The sequence below is a fragment of the Spodoptera frugiperda genome, chromosome 6, assembly GCF_023101765.2.
Source record: "Spodoptera frugiperda isolate SF20-4 chromosome 6, AGI-APGP_CSIRO_Sfru_2.0, whole genome shotgun sequence".
In the NCBI taxonomy this organism is placed as follows: Eukaryota; Metazoa; Arthropoda; class Insecta; order Lepidoptera; family Noctuidae; genus Spodoptera; species Spodoptera frugiperda.
This window is the reverse complement of record NC_064217.1, coordinates 3,673,167-3,694,372: the sequence shown is the minus strand read 5'-3', so window position 1 is coordinate 3,694,372 and position 21,206 is coordinate 3,673,167. Positions and strand designations below refer to the sequence as shown.

At 35.2% G+C, this 21,206-nt stretch overlaps 1 protein-coding gene across 1 annotated transcript; it reads right to left on the bottom strand.

Moving 5' to 3' along the window:
• Positions 1-3,362: 3,362 nt before the first annotated feature.
• LOC118267668 (persulfide dioxygenase ETHE1, mitochondrial) lies at positions 3,363-21,010 on the bottom strand. Its single transcript, XM_035581776.2, has 6 exons — positions 20,759-21,010; positions 11,316-11,445; positions 7,553-7,697; positions 6,301-6,515; positions 5,716-5,986; positions 3,363-4,673 (listed from the first exon to the last, which is right to left on the bottom strand). The coding sequence occupies exons 2-6, from the start codon at positions 11,442-11,444 to the stop codon at positions 4,630-4,632; spliced, it is 804 nt and encodes a 267-aa protein (XP_035437669.2). The 5' UTR covers position 11,445; positions 20,759-21,010; the 3' UTR covers positions 3,363-4,629.
• Between the last annotated feature and the right edge of the window lie 196 nt (positions 21,011-21,206).

Genomic DNA, 21,206 nt, shown 5'->3' with positions numbered 1-21,206 from the left:
GAAGTATTAAATGGACTTTCGAATAAGAATGTATGTTGGTATCATTTATTTTGTAGGGCGTTTATTCGCGATTATTATGATCACTGAATAACGTTATACCTAGATATCATGTGCTCTAAGTCAATCAAGGATAACATTAAATAATAATGAAACAGAAAAGTTTGCAATACACAGATTCAAGAAATATGCCTCGAATCCTGAAAAATCAACAAATTAGTAAAAATTTTACTGAATTATCTTTCACGATTCCCACTAATGAACTTCAGGAAAGTTATTTAGTTAAGTACTTATAAATCAAATCGGTATAAATCATACTAAACGCCTTCCTGATCCGCATAACCATTCTTTATCCTATAAGGAGCTATCGGTTATCCAGCGGCCATGTACGGCTATCCTGCGCAGTAATGAGCTCAGTTAGTGAGTCCACGGCTTAAAGCCCTGTCTAACGACGCAAGCTGTTGCGTTATTTTACCAAGCTCCTTCCCGAGACGGTCCAGTGATTAATAATGGCGTCCAAGTCACTTAATATATTATCCACCCGCTTAGCCTGTAAGGCGTTTACTTAGGTCTTGCTAGGAAAACTTCGAGGTAATCAATAGTTTGCTGACGGAGTGACGTCAAACTATTCGCATGACTGAAACATTAAAATATTCATACGTGCCAATGAGTCGGGGTAAGTTTTCTAGAACTTGTACCATCGAACCAACAAATTGGGACGAATTGGGGCATAGTAACTGCAAATCTCTACCTTCCTTATATTCTTGAAGAGGCGCCAAATCGGCCTCGAGAGACGGGGAAGATTTAGGTGAATTACAGTTTTCTAACTTTATGTTACGTCACCGCTGGAACGGTGACGTCATCGTTTTTCAACTTCATCGGTTTTATAGGAACCTTAAACAGCTCGTAACGCTATCTAGAACCTGTTTAATGCAAACTATAAAATATCCGTGAAAGTTTGTCGCTGCAGTAGTTTGATATCGATAGTAATTTTAGAAATTAATGAATGCAGATGATTTATGCAACTTAATTCATAAGTACGTCTTCAGACTAATTTAATGCCTACATTGTGCATCATTGTAAATATTTCTAAGTAGGTACGCGATACGCTTACTCAAACCAATATCATGAATACATAATTTATATTAACTACTTTAATTTGTCATGTACCTAGGTAACTACGGTAATATTAAATTACTACAAGGCAAGTTCAAATTACCCCAGTAGGTAGGTACCTACCTAACCTACCTTCCTAATTTGGTATTCCGATCAGTACCTAGTTCGTATGTAAAATCTCAAGCAGGCGCTTTAATGAAATGTCTCTCATTAGACAATGTCGTAGTAAGCATAATTAGGACACGACTACTAGACCTTCTAGTAGAACAACTAAAATTGTACCCAAGCATATTCATTTGATGAACAGCCCTAGACAGACCACTGCTGGACTTCTCTACATTATATGAGGGTTTGGTTTGCCGTATTCGCCTTTCTGGTTAAAGATCACAATTTAAAAGGTTCAGGTTTATACAGTGTGCTGCAGCTCGGTCTCTGTCAAATGTGAACTCAGGAAGAAGTGGGCTAGTAGTGACTGTGAAATGTATTTACCTACTCAGCCTACTCTGCAAGGCTGCTTGTCCACCGGAGCAGAGAGAGATAGCGGAGCAGAGAAACGGAGAAATATTAACCAATATGATTGTACATAATGTCCACTCCTCACTCCTATAGTGGACAGGTAGCCTGAGACCTACGTAAGTATGAACTAATATTTTCAAAGTTAAACCCCTCATTTAATTGGCAATATTCACCCCAAAACAATCCCTTGTAATGAAATTCCGTACTGATTCATAGTGGACTTCACTCCCCTTCCGTGACTAATCGTGGCCAGTCGAGGTATCACAATCACGGTATACAACCATATATCATATTTTACCCCTAGCCCTCATAGCTTCGGCTATGGTGTTTAAATATAAACATATATCATCATCTTCTACTCCACTCCCTAGCAATCTGATCAAATTGTGAAATAAATTACAGATTGATTTTGAGATTTGCCGATATGAAATTATGTAGCGAGGTACCTATGAACTAAAAAGAGATAACTGATCTAATTTGGAGAAAAACGTATTTAAGCACCTAGGCAAATACCTAAAAGGGTTCCCAGCGTTGAACACTTTCGGGCAAATTATTGGGATTCTATACACATTTTAATATCAAGACGCCTGACGACTGGTGTATGGCAACAATCGTGCCCAATGTCACATGAGCTCATAGCAAAACACCAATAATAATTGTCACAAACATAATATAAGATCACAGGTTTGAATCCTGAAGAAGGGAGAGGAAAACATATTTAATTATGTAATGTAACAAAATTACCAATTAAATAGACTATGGATTCCAACTGGAACTGTACCTCTACCATGTGTTTGAAGCAGTAGTATTTATCGATATTCGACACGTAAATTTTTTGTATGGCAAATTTTACAACGCTTCTACACGCCGAAATTTTACAAAAATTTAGTTCTGGTACCAACCAACAATTAAGTATTTAGATTCTGCTATCCATTTTCACTCTCGATGTTTTCAATACTAGATAATAATACCTATTTACTACTTACTAAAGAAACCGCATAACGACAACATTTCGCAGCTTGTATTACCTATAGTTCTACTCATAAGGGGCACTTCCGATATATCAAAAAAGCCATTAATTGCGTCCCCTGTTTCCGCGGCATTTGGCTAATGTCAGGGCCAGACCCTACAGTTGGGGACTTGGGGTGCTAGGTAAACACTCAGGGGGACTCTCGCTGTTAATAAAATGTCGGCAAACTGAGGTGAATTAACTTCAACACATGTACTGACCATGTTCTCGATTGCTACATCTAAGATAGTGCCTGTTAAGGGTACATAAAATTAACACGATGAGTGGATCTTGCATTAGCTGCGTTATATCAGGATTATTATTTTGAATGTGTTGTTTTTATTAACATTTTTATGGTTTTCTTCCCGTGAGCTTTACAATATTATTTGAAACCAAATGAAAACCAATGTTTAAAAATTTTATACTGTAAACTAATTCCTATTGGTTATTAAGGCTCACATATTTTTTTATTCTTTATTTTTTACGTAGGACTCAGATTTGTGATACTGTTTGTTCGAGTGGAACTCGAAGTGAAATCTAACAAAAAAAAAATGAACGTCATTGGTTTTTTTTTCAATGAGATGCAATGGTAGCAGCAGCAAAACGTTCTTGTTAAGTACCACGAAGTTGAAGGCGACTCATGTCAAAAGACAATTTATGAATTTTGAGAAAAGCCAACATAGAATCATGAACAAATACCAAAATATCAATAAAACAATAAAAATAAATTAACAAGATGTATTCATTCACAAAAAGAACAGATAAAAACATTTTCGCTTAAACAATGATAAATAAATCTTTACTAACAAACATCTTTACATAATTATAAGTAGTTACATGTATATAGGAAAATAATTATATTCAAAATATACATTTAATTTGTCTATTTTACAAATATATCACGTATAGGCAAAGTAAATGATTACACGAAAAAAGGAATTGTTTATTTATTAACACAAAACATATTTGTTTATTTGTTTTTTTTTTACATTTATAGGGAAGGTTATCACAGACTGCGTGTTAATCTACTAAAGTTATAACGGAATTTCATAAAAAAAGGTATCTAAGAGCCTAGCAGAAAAAAGGCCTAGAAAAATACTCTTTATAAACTTTGGCTTCACTTTGATATGCTTTGATATATATTTAAAGGTGAAATTCCAAACTAAACAGTATTATTGCAAGAATTCGACTTTCCAAATGTCTTAATAATATTAAGTTTTTGTATATTGTGTGTATTTTGAACACACTTTAATCTCCAAAAGAAACCAAGCGTTGTACCGAATTAAGAGATACCATTTAGATTTTCAAAATATTGCAATGATAGACAGTGATAGACAGTGCCATTAAAACATTTTCAGTGTAGATATTTCATTAGGTTTATTTTTCGTTTCAGAGTAACTGATAAAAATATCATATGACAAATTGATTGGGCACAATCACCAAATTAAGACTTTTCCCTCATAAAAGTCTGAATTGGGATGTTTAATTACATAAAAACAAATTGCTTTATGTCAAATCAGCCTAAATTATACATATACATAACATGTTTGGGGTAAGAAATTGAAGAGAAAGAATCAAATTAACTAAAAATCACCGTTTACACACGTAAATTAATGAAGAATAATGCGTCGTCGCAGCGTCTGCGCACGCTATTCATGTTCAAGAGTCAATCAATCAATAAAAAAATCATGATTGAGTTTTCTCTTTTGACTCGAAAACCATGACTTTTAGTTAATTTAGAATGTCTCACGATAGTTATTATAAAAAAAGAATCGAAGTAAAACCTAGTTTTGCTCTTCAGGTAAACTGTGTTTGAATTCGTCTTCTATCGTTTGTGAATAAAAAATAAGTAAGTATAGTGCACAATTATATTACGCACTTACGCATATTTTTTTTTTTGAAATATTCCTTCATTGGCTATCTACTTAATAGGTACGGGGTTAATACAAAAATGTGATTAGTATTTTACTAATCAAGTTAACCTTTCTTTCTTAGTAATGTATTCCGCAGACTCTGTTGGCGGGAACGGCTTTGTCTGAAACAAAAAATATTGTTTTTTAGTCTCTTTTCGCCATTAAATCTTTTTTTTTCTTATATTTCGATGCAGTTCTTACTTCTTACTGTGAGTAATACATCCATCACATTCCGATCTTTATAAATACTTTTGACAGCTCCAAAGATTAAACTAACAAACCAATGAATCCTTTGGTGCAGAGTTTCAGAAAGACTTAAGATAAGTCGTTATTGTCAGAATATTTTGATAATAGTGAGACAAACATTTGAATTTTCAAATCTGCATAAATATTGACTGGGCGGTTGGCGTGGTAGCTGGGCAATTGGCTGCGGTCAACGTGTAGCGGGCTCAATACCTACACGGAGCAACTTTTGTGTGATTCACAAATCGTTGTCTCGGGTCTGCGTGACATTAGCATGTGAACTTGTATGTAAGTATGATTTGTATGAATGACATGAATACTTTAATGACTTGTAATTTTGTCTGTAATGAACAAAACAGCGTGACGCACATATTTACGAGCAAAAACAGTGACCAAAACGCAGATCTAAAAAAACTTGTACCTAGGTACGATTTTTACAAGTCATCATTGCATAATTATTGTAAAATCTTACATTGACCTACGCCAATATAGACTAAAGTAAAACGCGTAACAACATGAATAATAAAGTAATTTTCTTCTACGCTTTACGAAATTAATTGAAGAGGTATCTCGTATATTAGTCATTTCTATGAGCCCCTAGCGTAGGTATTTTTTTAAACGTTGCCCCACACTAGGAGGCAAGGCTTCTATATCGCAGGTGCGTTTACAAACATACAAGACAAGTTCACATACACATGACACCCAGACCCGAGGCAACAATTTATGGATCACACAAAGAGCGTTCCGTGCGGGAATCGTAACCGCTACACGTTGCGCGGCAGTCGGTCACCCAAGCATCAGTTCGAAACCAATCAAGTCACATCGTCAAACAGTTCAATGTCTCACGAGAGTTACAATAGAAAAAGCACAAAGAAAGTTCATGACGTTATAATTAATATCAAAGTTTCAAAATCAACTCACCAATCATTTTCGGGTACGGCAAGTTCAAGTTGTCCATGATATGGATGAACTCCTTCAAAGGTTTGGTCAGCCTGGGGTTGTATTTCTTCTCCTCCCACACGGTGGTGGCGGTCTGCCCTCGGTAGTCGTGTGCCGGGTACAGGAGGTAGTGGTCGGGCAGCGTGAAGATACGGTTGTGTACCGAGTTGTACAGAGTTTGAGCCGAGCCTTCTTGGAAGTCTGTTCTGCCACAGCCCCGGATGAGAAGAGTGTCGCCTGTGAACGCCATACCCTGGAATCGAAAATTGAAGTGATTTAGTGATCAGATAGATAATATGTTGAAACGCCCAGTTCTCAGATGTTTAACTAACGATTGAAATCGCAGACGCGAATAATAATAAAAAAAAAAGTAATTTACTTTAAAGCAAAAATTATGTTTAATAAAACCATTCAAAACCGTTAAATATCTTATCATAATTTTATTAATATTGACAAAAATTGCACTGGAAATGTCTCAAAAATCTACAGACAAACAGTTCTGTCAATAAACAGACAGGCTAATATAAAACCCACTAGCATTTTACACAAAACATTAGAAAACCCCACCTTTTCATGGCAGATATAAGTCAAGCACCCGTTGGTATGTCCAGGAGTGGCCGTAGCCAACAACTTGTGTTCTCCGAAGGTGACCACATCACCGTCCACGAGGTGCACGTCGGCCGCAGCGCCCGACGCCTTGCCGATCACACTCTTAGTGTCAGGGAGTATGGACTTCAGCTTGCCCGTGCCTGTTATATGGTCTGCGTGCATGTGGGTGTTCACTGGAAATGTTACAGATACAACGGTTAAATTTGTGTTTGTGTTAAAAGTATCATTAATATATTTATAGTGGTCCAAACTGTTTATTGGATTAGATTGAGATTTAAAGTTGATTAGTTATTACTAACAATGAGAATATTATTTTTATTATAATTTTCCTGAGATATACTAAATTAATTATTATTTTATCTGCTTACTCACATAACTGTTTGACGAGGAAATCGGCTAGTTTCTCTAGCAGCTAGTAGCCTACTATTTTCAACTAGCCTAGTCAAACAGTTACGTGAGAAGTCGATAACATAATAATTAATGAGAATATTTTTCTAACAACAAGAAATAATTATTTTTCCTAACAACAACTAAGTAATCAAATAAGCGTAGAGAGCGTATAATATACTATTTCATAACAAAAAAGAGGAAACTAGAAATATATTAGTTACTGAGAATACCAGTAGACATTTCCTCATTTTGATTGAAGGTCGTGATTACTATATGAGTCGGCATGAGTAGCAAACTGTTTATGTACAATTGTACATACAGACAAATATGGAGGAAAGGAAAACACAGAATGAGAAAGATTTAGTCAGAAAAGAAATATTCGTGTAACTCGGTAACTATCCTTAAATGAATCATTGGTAAATCAACAAAATTAAACATAAGGCACACACGAGTATACATTAATCGTGCACTGAGCTTAACAATACTCCTTTCCTATTCCTAACACTAGTTAATAAGTTAATAAGTTCCTTATTACTAGCACTAGTTTTTAAGTTTTCTTGTTACTACTAACATTATGGATACAATATGTCTGAATTAAATGATTTGAATTTGAATATTACAGTTTATATCCTATTACTTATAATGAATTTAAGCATAAAATACTGATGGCAAAAAAATATACATTGACACAGGAGAAAATGGTAGGGCAATGGTAGAGAAGGGTGGGGCAATGTTGTAAAAAGTAATTTATCATTTGATACCTATTAAGGTGATTTATTTATTACAAGTCTATGACGTTCACAAAGATCAAAACACTCACGTGCATAAACCAGCTTGAAGCCCAGCTCCTTGATGAGAGCAGCGTCTCTCTCCGCGTGCTCCAACACAGGGTCGATGAGCACCGCGTCTCCCGACTTGGTGTCGCCCAGCAAGTACGTGTATGTACTGCTCACAGTGTCGAACAACTGGAAATTACGAGAAATAATTGTATTGACTCCAGAAATAACAATAATTGTACCTACTTACATTATAATGTGTGTGATGAGTTAGTAAAGTTAGTTGATCTATTAAGTTGTTGAAAAATACGCAATTATTTCTTTTACTTTTTAGTGCATATTAATTTGTTTTGGAATATTTATTTTTTGAAGTCGGTTTTTTTTTGAGATTATTATACCTGTACCTATTACCTATGTAGCTAAATCCCAACTATAGCATAAACTAGCTAGTTTCCAACAAGAGGCGTGTATTTTATTGCCTGCACCTATTGATAACTAGGTTCGGCCAGCGGCTTCGCCTGCATTCTTGTAGGATAAATTAGTAAGATGTGAATTACACCTTTAGCCAATATTAATAATTATCCTTGTTCGTGAGAGAAGAGGTCTTTTGGTCAGCAGTAGCCACTTATAGGCTGTTTATACGAGACTTTCAGTACTTTTCAGTCAATTGGCATTTTTATCAAGATCATATTAGAATATTTATTTTGCAAACTAATATAGCAACTTTCGGCGCTTTTAAGTTTAACAACAAATCTAAACATACATCATTATATTATTATCACAACATTAAAGCGCGCTTTAATGTTGTAATATAAGCGCTATGTTATTCATATACTATGTTGTGATACGATATCAAATTGGCTATGATGTTGGTATGATAGCATCTTATCTACCTTAAAATAACCATGACAATCACATAGTCTGTATATATGCGTGCATATATGAATGCTATTATCAATGTATTTGATAAGGTAAATGCACATATACTTAATGCACACTATTTAGGGCGGGGTGCAATTGCTTAGTGTGTAGGTAACTAAGTCAACATATTAAGATATAAGATTGCATCATGCGTATTTCCCTGGTAGGTAAGTTAATCAATGAAATCAATCAATGTTTACTACACTATGTCTTCTTTTGCACTCGGTACTGGAAATAGGGGCTTGTTCCTTTAGCGTTTGTAATGCTACAAAATTAAAGACGTGGTGGCCGTGGCCTGGAGGTTTAAGACGCCCGCTTCTCGTGTATGAGAGTACGGGTTTGAAACCTACCAACGGCAAGTACCAATGTGACTTTTTCCGAGTTATATGTACTTTCTAAGATTATTTAGACACCACTAACAAACGGTGAAGGAAAACATGGTAAGGCAACGTTGGCTTATAATTTCTAATTGTAAAAGCATGCGTTCGTCAAACTATACTACTCAATAACTCAATAGTAGTAGCGATTATTAGCGTCTCAACCGACGTAATGCAGACAGTTTTAATTAATAGGTTACACAGTAATGTCTAAACTTATAACATTTTCCATCCAATACCATAATTCTCATTTTATAATAAGAAAATGGGAATAGCAGAAAAGCATAAACGTCCATGAGCATGTTAACTTAATTAGGTACATAATGCAATCATCGTGCAATCAGTTACATAATTAAAAAGTAATATGGCCCTTATTCCGAACCTTGTAGCCAGTGCTTGTATTCATACAAAGTGTATTTATAAGAAAACGTCAAATTCTTTCTTAGTAACTAGGTATCTACATATAGGACCGCTATTTTCATGATTATTTTGTCGTTTACCCTAAAAATTACCAAACCTAATTTCAGAATTTTTACCAGCTCATTTAAATTTCAACACTAACAAATATACTTCAATCACTACTATTGAAAAATTAATTAATAATTGAGAGGTTTAATATACAATATCACGCGCTCAATAGCATATATTTAACATCGAATCAATTTCACAGCTGAATGGATTTTGTAATCAAACCGTATGTGTTAAGAGATATATAACCTACCTATATACTTCTCATAAAACTTAAAACAATAATAAAGACCAGATCGATAATGTTATCGTAATGGAAGCTACTGTTGAGAGAACAATGCCACGTCCATCCCTATTAGTACTTATCGATAAAATAAACTAATAAAGGAGGTTTTATTAATAAGTACTTATATGAACTACTAAAGCGACACAGCTCTACATACACGGCATCATTTCTCACAATATAAAAAGATAGATATATAAACATTTCATAGCACACCTTTTAAAAAAGCCTCATTACTAGAAATGTCTCAATAAAAAGCGGGAAATTATTATATCTCAAAATATTTTTTTTTATGGCTCCTTGTGACGTAAAGTTTCAACATCTCTGGATTATGTATTTCCTAAGAGAACCGTATGTAAATAATTCGATGGCGGATCTTTTGAAAAATATACTACACAAACAAATAAATAAAGTATCTAAGAACTATGCTGAAACTGGAATTGTAGAACATAAACCTTTCACCATAAAAATTATTAATCATCATAAAAAACAGCTGTTAACTGCAAACAGAGTACAATTTGTTCAAACGTTGGCACGTTGGTAATGAATATGTAGAATTGTACTAAAATAGGTACGAATTAAAAAAAAATAAGTATAATAAAATCCTATTAAGTAGGTATAAACAAAAAAAAATCTGCAGGTCGTGGGACTTTCACATACACACGCACACAACGTCACGCCTTTTATCCCTAAAGGGGTAGGCAGAGGTGCACATTATTATACACACCCCCTATTACCTACATGGCACAAATGGTGAAGAGTGGGAGTAAATTGTCGTGGGACTTTCGTTATATAATATACTGTATATATAATGCAAAGGAAATGTTTACATAAGATCTCATCAAATACACGTTGTATGTGTCCATTATGGAGTGTGTGTTAACCATAATATTGAATGTAACCAGAATCCATTGTTTTTAGTTAGATCTCTACCGACTGGGAGTTAACTTACCGAAATTAATGACCGATCTCCGTCCAAAATTATAATAATAATCTTTGGATTAAGGTCGGTTTTTGTATGGAGTCTCTGTCAGAAACAAGAGACCGATGCGGGGATTTTGGATTGAGGTCGGATATATATTTCCAGGGTTAGAATTAAAACAATAAAACAAAATAATAAGATCCAACAGTCAAACTATATAATATGTATAGTTTTGTTGGACACCATGCCAAAATTTAGCATGTTAGACATGACAAGTAAATGTACAGGGTATGTATCTTTTTAATAAATAAACAAATAAAAATAATATAGGTTCCAGGTTAAAAAAACAAATGTCTACAGAATGATAAATAGCATGTAACACTGATTAACTCTTGTAGGAAGGTTCTGATCATTAAAAACCAGTTTGCCCTTGTGAACTTCGTACCTACCTACCATTTACCATTTTAAAATCATAGTCCATCACAATATTTATGGTGCAATCAATGTGTTTAACTTAGTCTTAATAAATTTTATGTTAAATAAATTATTTAATAGATAGAACTAGAAAAGACACAATCTCTTAAACCTTTTCAACAAAACAAATTAAATAACATTCACAAAGAAACACAAACTATAGTAAATTATCCGACCAATAAGACCGTGACTATGTTTTTTTACCGCCAAACATGATAACGCAAAGTACAGCATAATTATTTTTAAAAAAAGAACACATCTGTTCCACGTTTAAAAAAACAATTGTAGATAAAAAAAATAAAACGTCCATAAACAAAATATATTTATGATATAAGTAGATATTTTATTATTCAAATAAATACCTGTCTAAAAAAGAAGTTGGATCCTTTCTCCATGGTTGCCGATAGCGTTCTGATGGTGGCACTCGTTTTGGGTAGACTGCACGCCGCGCCGACGACTCGCCAGCTACCAAATGACAACTTTTGCAGCATCCTATGTAACAAGAGAGCGATCATAAATTATTACACAATCATAATTAGTTCTTGCACGTACGTCATAGATGTCGTTAGTTAACGTAAAACGTCGTGTGCTATGTTTGTAAGAAGTTTATTCGGTAAATAGTGTAATTCTTATGTTGATAGTAATGAATGAGTCATGAATAAATATATTGCACACGTTTTAAATAGGAAAACTAGAATAGGTGATCGCTATTTGACTTCGGGATATACCGATTATATTTATTTTTGGATTTTTTTAATTGCGTTCTTGAAAATTGCAATATTTTTTTTATCTTAACAGACGTTGCCCCGCAGAAGACGTTTTTCCTGTGTCATGGGTGCGTTTACTAACATACTCATGTCACCTAGACCCGGAACAACAGTCTGTGATTTACACATAGGGTTGTTCCGTGCGGGAATCCCGCAACCCGCGATCGTTACCCGACATTACGCTAGCCGTGCAGTCAAATTTTATGGTTTTATGGAGCGAAAAATCGGGCTATGTAGATGCAATCTGCAATATCTGAAAAAAGGAATTATCCTTATCAGAGTAGACTTTGAACATTGCGGATTAAAGGGCGTAAACTATAATAAATAAGTATATAAAGCTGAAGTTTGTTTATTTGAACGTGCTTATCTGCGGAACTACTGGTGAAAATTTCTTGTTGTGTCATCTTGGCTACAAAACATGACGCTATGATTAATAGGAGCAGAGCAGAGTGGTTGAAACCGCGAAGTAGCTAGTTTTAAGATAATATCAATAAATTAATCCTTATGTCTTCCAATAAAAGAAACATGGCTAAACGGCTGGACCAAGTTAAGGTTCTATGATAAATAAAATACATAGTCAAATATCTAGAGAAAAAGAAACGAGCACCTGAACAAAGATAGGATGGATAACTCGTCTATTCTATATACAGGGTTAAAGGGTAAGTCGACCTAAATCCTTTAAGACGTGATAGTTTACATCATTCCTGACTGATTTGACCATGGGACCCCATATCCCAAACTTAACCGTTTTCAAATTATCGGCATTTTAACTTTTTTGATAAAATTTCCCACTTTTTTGGCTATTTCTCCCTTGTTTTGTCTTTGGTGGCTAAATTTTGTTTTGTTTTTGCTTTTTTGTGTAGTAGATTAGTTGCTTTATTATTTAGAAAACTAAAACTGTAAATAACTGTACCAACTGAGTCGTAGCAGACGATCGAATGTTAAAAAAAGTAAATAAATTTGTGATAAGTTGTTTTTCTTTGTAAGATATTTTAAAAAAAGTCTATGACAACTGTTCTGCAAATGTGCGTTAAAATATCTACAATTCTTCAGCTTTCTGATAAGGTATAACATGATAGGGAATAATTTGAATTCTTTGCCAAAACATCGATGAAGTACTACAAGGTAGTAATAAGAATATCGATATTTAAGCTCACCACCACAGATGGGGCCCAGTAGGGCTGATGCCTGATCCGGAGCTGCGGACTACCTAGCGGGTTTACCGGGGCTCCGGCTCGAAAAGCAGGAGTAGGAACAGGGTGGTTTTTAGTCAGTAAGAGTCTGACACTCCCTCTCGCCTCGTCCAAGGTGGGAGAAGTCATTGGATGATTTTTTCCCTTCAAAAAAAAAGCCACTCCCTGACACTCCTTCTGAAGTGAAGTGAACCAGTTTGTTTTATTTTGTTATCTGACTCAAGTTAAATTTGAAGCTTAAATATCGATATTCTTATTACTACCTTGTAGTACTTCATCGATGTTTTGGCAAAGAATTCAAATTATTCCCTATCATGTTATACCTTATCAGAAAGCTGAAGAATTGTAGATATTTTAACGCACATTTGCAGAACAGTTGTCATAGACTTTTTTAAAATATCTTACAAAGAAAAACAACTTATCACAAATTTATTTACTTTTTTTAACATTCGATCGTCTGCTACGACTCAGTTGGTACAGTTATTTACAGTTTTAGTTTTCTAAATAATAAAGCAACTAATCTACTACATAAAAAAGCAAAAACAAAACAAAATTTAGCCACCAAAGACAAAACAAGGGAGAAATAGCCAAAAAAAATGGGAAATTTTATCAAAAAAGTTAAAATGCCGATAATTTGAAAACGGTTAAGTTTGGGATATGGGGTCCCATGGTCAAATCAGTCAGGAATGATGTAAACTATCACGTCTTAAAGGATTTAGGTCGAATTACCCTTTAACCCTGTATAATAAAATCCTAATAACTACAACTTATAACAATAGTGCACTGCAGTACTGTGTATGTTATATATTGTTTTCCTATAACTTCAACCACATATAAATGCTAACAAAAGAACATCAACGACATTATGATAAGTCAACAATGCAGTCATTAGACTTCAACAAACATTTCTGCCATTTAGGGTGCTTTTCCACCAGAGACGTGCTGTGCTACGTTGCTGTGCATGCGTTTGGCTTCCACCGCTCATATTCATTGGTACACATAGCTTATCACTAGTGGAAACGGACTCAAACTAAGCTATGTTTTTATTTTGATATGGTAAGAGGCGTGCTATGTGTGGCTCTCTTACTATCGATACATCGCATTCACATGCGCGGACATTGCTAGGTAACCGTGGAAACGGTCACATAGTTTCACAGCTTATTACATCATCGTAGTACCCTCAGTCAACAATGCAGTCATTATACTTCAACAAACATTTACAAGATTTATTCACACACTTGTGGGGTATTTTATTTATCAATAAGATAATAAAGGTAGGATACATATGTATAACCTCCTCACGCCCCAGCCGTCGCGAAAGACACTCCGGGCGTAGGGGATCCCGAGACGATCTCCGGCCACCGTAAGTGCGGGCCTGCGGACGGCGAGCAAGGGTAGCTCACCGCCCGAACAGAACCAGACCCGTGCGTGCGGCGCGTCGCGTTCCGCGCGCGCCTCAAAGAGCCATCAGACCACCACAGATGGGGCCCAATAGGGCTGATGCCTGATCCGGAGCTGCGGACTACCTAGCGGGTTTACCGGGGCTCCGGCTCGAAAAGCAGGAGAAGGAACGGGGTGGTTTTTAGTCAGTAAGAGTCTGACACTCCCTCTCGCCTCGCCCAAGGCGAGAAAAGTCATTGGATGATTTTCCCCCCTCAAAAAAAAAAAAAAAAAAAGGATACATATGTATATGTGTACTACTACCTACTATATAACTTACTAAAGTTACTATAGTTTCACTTTCTCACTTAAAAGAGTTAAGTTTAGTGAACAAAATTGCACAGAATAACTTTTCAGCCTTTTGATCCCTGAAAGGATTAAATTTTTAATATAACACTAACTTTTCAGTATTATTATCCTAGTATATTACTACAAGTGTGGGAGAGCCATGCTTCGGCACGAATGGGCCGGCTCGACCGGAGTGATACCACGGCCTCACAGAAAACCGACGTGAAACAACGCTTGCGTTGTGTTTCGTTGTGTGAGTGAGGTTACCGGAGGCCCAATTCCCCCCTTCCCAATCTTCCCCATCCCCGATTCCCGAACAACAACCCTTAAATTCCTAACTCCCAAAAAGCCGGCAACGCACTTGTAACGCCTCTGGTGTTTCAAGTGTCCATGGGCGGCGGCGATTGCTTACCATCAGGTAATACGTCTGCTCGATTGCCGGCTTGTTCCATAAAAAAAAAAAAAAAATATTACGAGTCCCACCCATTTAATAGTAGGATTAGTGAACGAGTCTTTTGCCCTAAGCTAGGATTTGGGTGGGTGGGATTATAAACAACGATTTCACATGCACATGAGACCTACAAAGAGTTGCTCCGTTTGGGCACGTTGCACGGCAGCCGGTCACTCAAATACAAAGTCAACTATGCAGTAAAAATTAAAAAAAAACACATTTTACCTTAAGCACAGAACTTTCCACACACAACACAACAGACACCAGAATGCTGATGAGGTAAAAGGAACAGTGAATGTCAATGTATAATTCTCAGTAATTTATATGTGTAGAGCTACATCATTCAAGGAAAATAATTTAAGAAAACTGAAGAGTTTGATTCATTATTACATACATTATACATTACATTATAATATACTAACTGCTACACTCAGAGTAATTTAATACTTTTTATATGTTACTTAAACCAGTCCTTAGCAATTGTTTTGGAACAAAATTGTTAGTAAGGAATAGTTTAAGTAATCATTAAATGCCTCTGTGTGTGGCAGTAATTTAATTAATTAAAATATGAAAAAAATCACAGCCTTTTAAAAACATTATAAACACATTTAGTACTTATAATTGAATCAGGTAACTAAATAAAATCAATATAAAAATTACTACCTTAAAAAAAACTCGGTACAATTTTCAATCACTGCTCACTACCACAGTATACTGTACAGTTGTACATGTAATAATACACTATAACCAGTGGATATTATTAATGATCGTCTCTGCTCACACAATGGTACTAAAGTATTTATCAACAAGCTACTGGCTGCAATAATAAAGGATAAGCATTGTGACACCGCCATTATCTTCATTGAAGAAAATATATCAATATACATAATATAATATGTACTACCTACTCATGCCTGGTTTCGTATGTAACATTTTCATAGAGCATCATATGTGGGAGGTGGTACCACCTTATGGCTAATTATAATGATGATGTTAAGGAAAAAGAAAAGATGTTAATTGCATAAAAGCAAACAGTTGCCTACATATTATATTGTGTTAAAATATACAATAAATTAAAATATGAAAAAGACAAACATATATCTACTTCTCGCCAGTTTACTATGTATGTATATGTTTTACATTTAACAAGATCGAAACGGGAGCGCATTTGACGCTGTGATTGGTTGGTTCATTCGCACTGGCCAATCAGAGCGCCGAACGCGCTCTCGTTTCGTTTTAGTTTAACGTAAAGCAAACTCGTACTAAGGGTACTGAGTACTAACAATGAGTAAGTAAGGTACAATCCCAGATTGAGTGTCAATTAAACATTATACAACATCATTATTGACATTGTCATGACTTATACACTTAATAGGTACTTTTTGTACAGGTGTTAGTAAGTATTTGTTTATCTTATCAATCATAAGCATTATCACCATTGAGTCGTTGCTGGGGACATTTCTAGAATGATTAATGTAAGGTGTGCTGTGTGCATTGCACAAATATATTTATACTAGTTAGCTCCACCCGTTCTGCTCCACTTCTATTGGTTGTAGCATGATATTTTATAGCATATAGCCATCCTCGATAAATGGACTATCCAATACACAAAATCATTTTTAAATCAAACCAGTTGTTCTACAGATAAATGCATTCCAACAAACAAACTCTTTAGCTTTATATATTAGTATAGAACATATGTTTATTTAGTTACACAATAAAACTAACATGAGTACTGGTCAAACAATAAGAGTAATGGTTACTTCATATTTTTATTATGTATTGTGTATTCTTGATTCATTACAAAGTCCAAAACTGTTCACATAATATACTAATATTTTATGGTACACATAACTAGAATAATTTGTAGAACACACAAACAATGTTTGAAACAAATGTAAATACCTATATGTTTAGCTGTCGGTATGATAATAAATAATGATGAAACTACTCAAGACTACATAACTGCCACATAAACAACATCTTTATATTATTATGGCCTGTCATACTCAGTACTAAGATAATACATTGTGTATTTTATTTAAATGTTGCACATTAGGACAGGTTCATTCCCACAAATGGAACTATCTTATCTACATAAAATAAATAAACATAAAGACATATTTTCAATATTTATAGAGCTTTATAAAGCTATCTTTTTTAGCTCTCAGTTAGGGTATCTCCTGTAAACCAACATTACAGGTAATCATTAAATTATCTAAGTATTTACTGCTAAAGAAATTTTGATCCCACAAAAACATTTCATGTTAAATGTTGCCAAGACGAGACCATATAGCTCGCACTGTCAAAAAGTAATCAGATCCCGTGTAGAGCCAAGTTTCTAACCCTATACTTTTGAACTGGCGAGTCGGCCGCACGGACTTTTTGCTATTCGTCATATGGGCTTGAGCTTAAAAATCTATTCAATCTTCTAAACTCTTTCCGTGCGGCCAACTCGCCAGTTCAAAAGTATAGGGTTAGAAGTTAGAAGAAATAAGTTGACTTTTTATCAATGAAAATTAAAACACTAGTATCTAAACCTTTACCTACTAAACTACTAACAATTAAATATTAGGCAAATGGTTTTTTTCTCCGCGATAGCAAACTTTTAAATCACCGAAATATTCCGAAAACTTTTCATTCAACGAGACAACCGTCAACGACGTCTGCCCTCGCGCGTCTGCCCGCGTTCGGGTGCCGCGCTCGCTGACGGGCCGAATATTTTTAGCTACTGCGCGGGGACGAGGGGGCAGGCGGCGGGCGTTGGCGCATACTATACTTACGATGCTTATGTTCAAAAGTATAGGTTGATTAATAAACACGTACCGAAGTGAAGTGTAGTAATATTATTCATATCTAAGTACTTATGGGTAGGATAATGTTTTGATTTGATGAAAAGTTTGTGTTCTATGTACTTGTGTATAATTTTCAGATCTCAAGCAGGAAATAGGGAATTAAGTTTCCCTATTTCAGATTTTTACCCCTCCGCGGCCGCATTCAGACCTCTAGCGTCAAAAGTTGCGGAAGTCTCGAACAAACTTTCACCCCCTAGTTTAAGGGGTTGGGGGTAAAAGTTCCAAGTTTTAGGATTTTTTTGTTGTTTGGGTACTAATACTAGCTTACATACCAAATTTCAGTTTTCTAGGACTTCAGGAAGTACCTTAAGAATTTTGTTGATCATCAGTGAGTGAGTGAGTGAGTGAGTGACGAAATCGGGGTATTTTAGATATCAATAAAATCTAAAGTATAAGAGCTATGCAATTGAAACTTTAGAGATTTATTAAGTCTACCACTGACATTATATCCTGAAAATTTTGTTTATCTGGTATAACCCAAACTCAAGTTATGAAGGTTCAAAAATACGACGAAGCGCTTCGAGAAAAGGTAGGTAGTGCCCTTGCGCTTGCGCTTCGCTTGGCTCGTCTTGGCGGGGGCACTACCGTGCCCCCAGATTTCGAAATAGATTCTGATAATATTCATATTCATATTCATTTATTTGCTTTCCACAATGTATGTACATAGATGTTCTTATAGGTAAAAGTAACAATTATGGACCCAGTTTGGGCACAGCAATTTTAAAGATATAAAAATTCAGGCTTAATAATTATATAATTTTATATTTTATCTTATATATTAATAAATATACAGGGTTAAAGGGTAAGTCGACCTAAATCCTTTAAAACGTGATAGTTTACATCATTCCTGACTGATTTGACCATGGGACCCCATATCCCAAACTTAACCGTTTTCAAATTATCGGCATTTTAACTTTTTTGCTAAAATTTCCCATTTTTTTGGCTATTTCTCCCTTGTTTTGTCTTTGATGGCTAAATTTTGTTTTGTTTTTGCTTTTTTGTGTAGTAGATTAGTTGCTTTATTATTTAGAAAACTAAAACTGTAAATAACTGTACCAACTGAGTCGTAGCAGACGATTGAATGTTAAAAAAGTAAATAAATTTGTGATAAGTTGTTTTTCTTTGTAAGATATTTAAAAAAAGTCTATGACTACTGTTCTGCAAATGTGCGTTAAAATATCTACAATTCTTCAGCTTTCTGATAAGGTATAACATGATAGGGAATAATTTGAATTCTTTGCCAAAACATCGATGAAGTACTACAAGGTAGTAATAAGAATATCGATATTTAAGCTTCAAATTTAACTTGAGTCAGATAACAAAATAAAACAAACTGGTTCACTTCACTTCAGAAGGAGTTTCAGAGAGTGCCTTTTTTTGAGGGGAGAAAATCATCCAATATCTTCTCCCACCTTGGGCGAGGCGAGAGGGAGTGTCAGACTCTTACTGACTAAAAACCACCCTATTCCTTCTCCTGCTTTTCGAGCCGGAGCCCCGGTAAACCCGCTAGGTAGTCCGCAACTCCGGATCAGGCATCAGCCCTACTGGGCCCCATCTGTGGTGCTCTGATGGCTCTTTGAGGCGCACACATAAAAATCCATAGGGGTCAGGTCTGAACTTCTAGCTGGCCACGGTACAGCTCCGCCTCTCCCGATCCACTTATTGGGATAATTAGTGTCCAGTGCGGGCCTGCGGACGGCGAGCAAGGGTAGCTCACCGCCCGAACAGAACCAGACCCGTGCGCGCGCGCCTCAAAGAGCCATCAGACCACCACAGATGGAGCCCAGTAGGGCTGATGCCTGATCCGGAGCTGCGGACTACCTAGCGGGTTTACCGGGGCTCCGGTTCGAAAAGCAGGAGAAGGAACAGGGTGGTTTTTAGTCAGTAAGAGTCTGACACTCCCTCTCGCCTCGCCCAAGGTGGGAGAAGTCATTGGATGATTTTCTCCACTCAAAAAAAAAGCCACTCCCTGACACTCCTTCTGAAGTGAAGTGAACCAGTTTGTTTTATTTTGTTATCTGACTCAAGTTAAATTTGAAGCTTAAATATCGATATTCTTATTACTACCTTGTAGTACTTCATCGATGTTTTGGCAAAGAATTCAAATTATTCCCTATCATGTTATACCTTATCAGAAAGCTGATTAATTGTAGATATTTTAACGCACATTTGCAGAACAGTTGTCATAGACTTTTTTTTAAATATCTTACAAAGAAAAACAACTTATCACAAATTTATTTACTTTTTTTAACATTCGATCGTCTGCTACGACTCAGTTGGTACAGTTATTTACAGTTTTAGTTTTCTAAATAATAAAGCAACTAATCTACTACACAAAAAAGCAAAAACAAAACAAAATTTAGCCACCAAAGATAAAACAAGGGAGAAATAGCCAAAAAAATGGGAAATTTTATCAAAAAAGTTAAAATGCCGATAATTTGAAAACGGTTAAGTTTGGGATATGGGGTCCCATGGTCAAATCAGTCAGGAATGATGTAAACTATCACGTCTTAAAGGATTTAGGTCGACTTACCCTTTAACCCTGTATATTAATAAAATGTCCTTTACAAGTTTAGAGACTTAGAGACAAGATATAGTAGATTACATTACCTAATCAATTGTAGTGATAAATACTCTACCCAATGAAAGATAGCTTTTCCAATAATATTGATTTTTTAAATAATATACTGGAGTTTTAAAAAAAAACTTTTTACCTCTTATTAGAACTAAACTATAATCATCTTTAGTTCGCTTTACTAATTTGTTCAGGTATTAGTATAAATAATAAATTATTATTATCTAAATACTTACTTGATATCGAATGGGCTACTACTAGTTTTAAAGTCAACTTAAAACAAACAAATATTTTCCTTGTCAACAACTTATAAATAGAAAACACTTAACTATCATTATCACACGGAGTACAAATTTAAAATAAATGATAATAAAATAAAGTTCGTGTCGTGTGAAAAAGTACAGTGATTTGGTTAGAAAATGACCAATGATTTGAAAAAAAAAAGATAACAAAATAAAAATATCACTTCCCTAAACCAAGTGACAAATGTCAAACAAAATGTCAACTATTGACATTCAGACATTGACAGTTAAATATTGACAAATGTCAAAAGACAGGTAACGGTATCAAATACAACATTTTAAGCATCAGGATCACGTATTTGAAGACATGTGATGTCAAAGATTTGATTTGTGCAAAGGATGGAACACAAGTAATAGAGATGTTGCAAATAATACTAAAAAA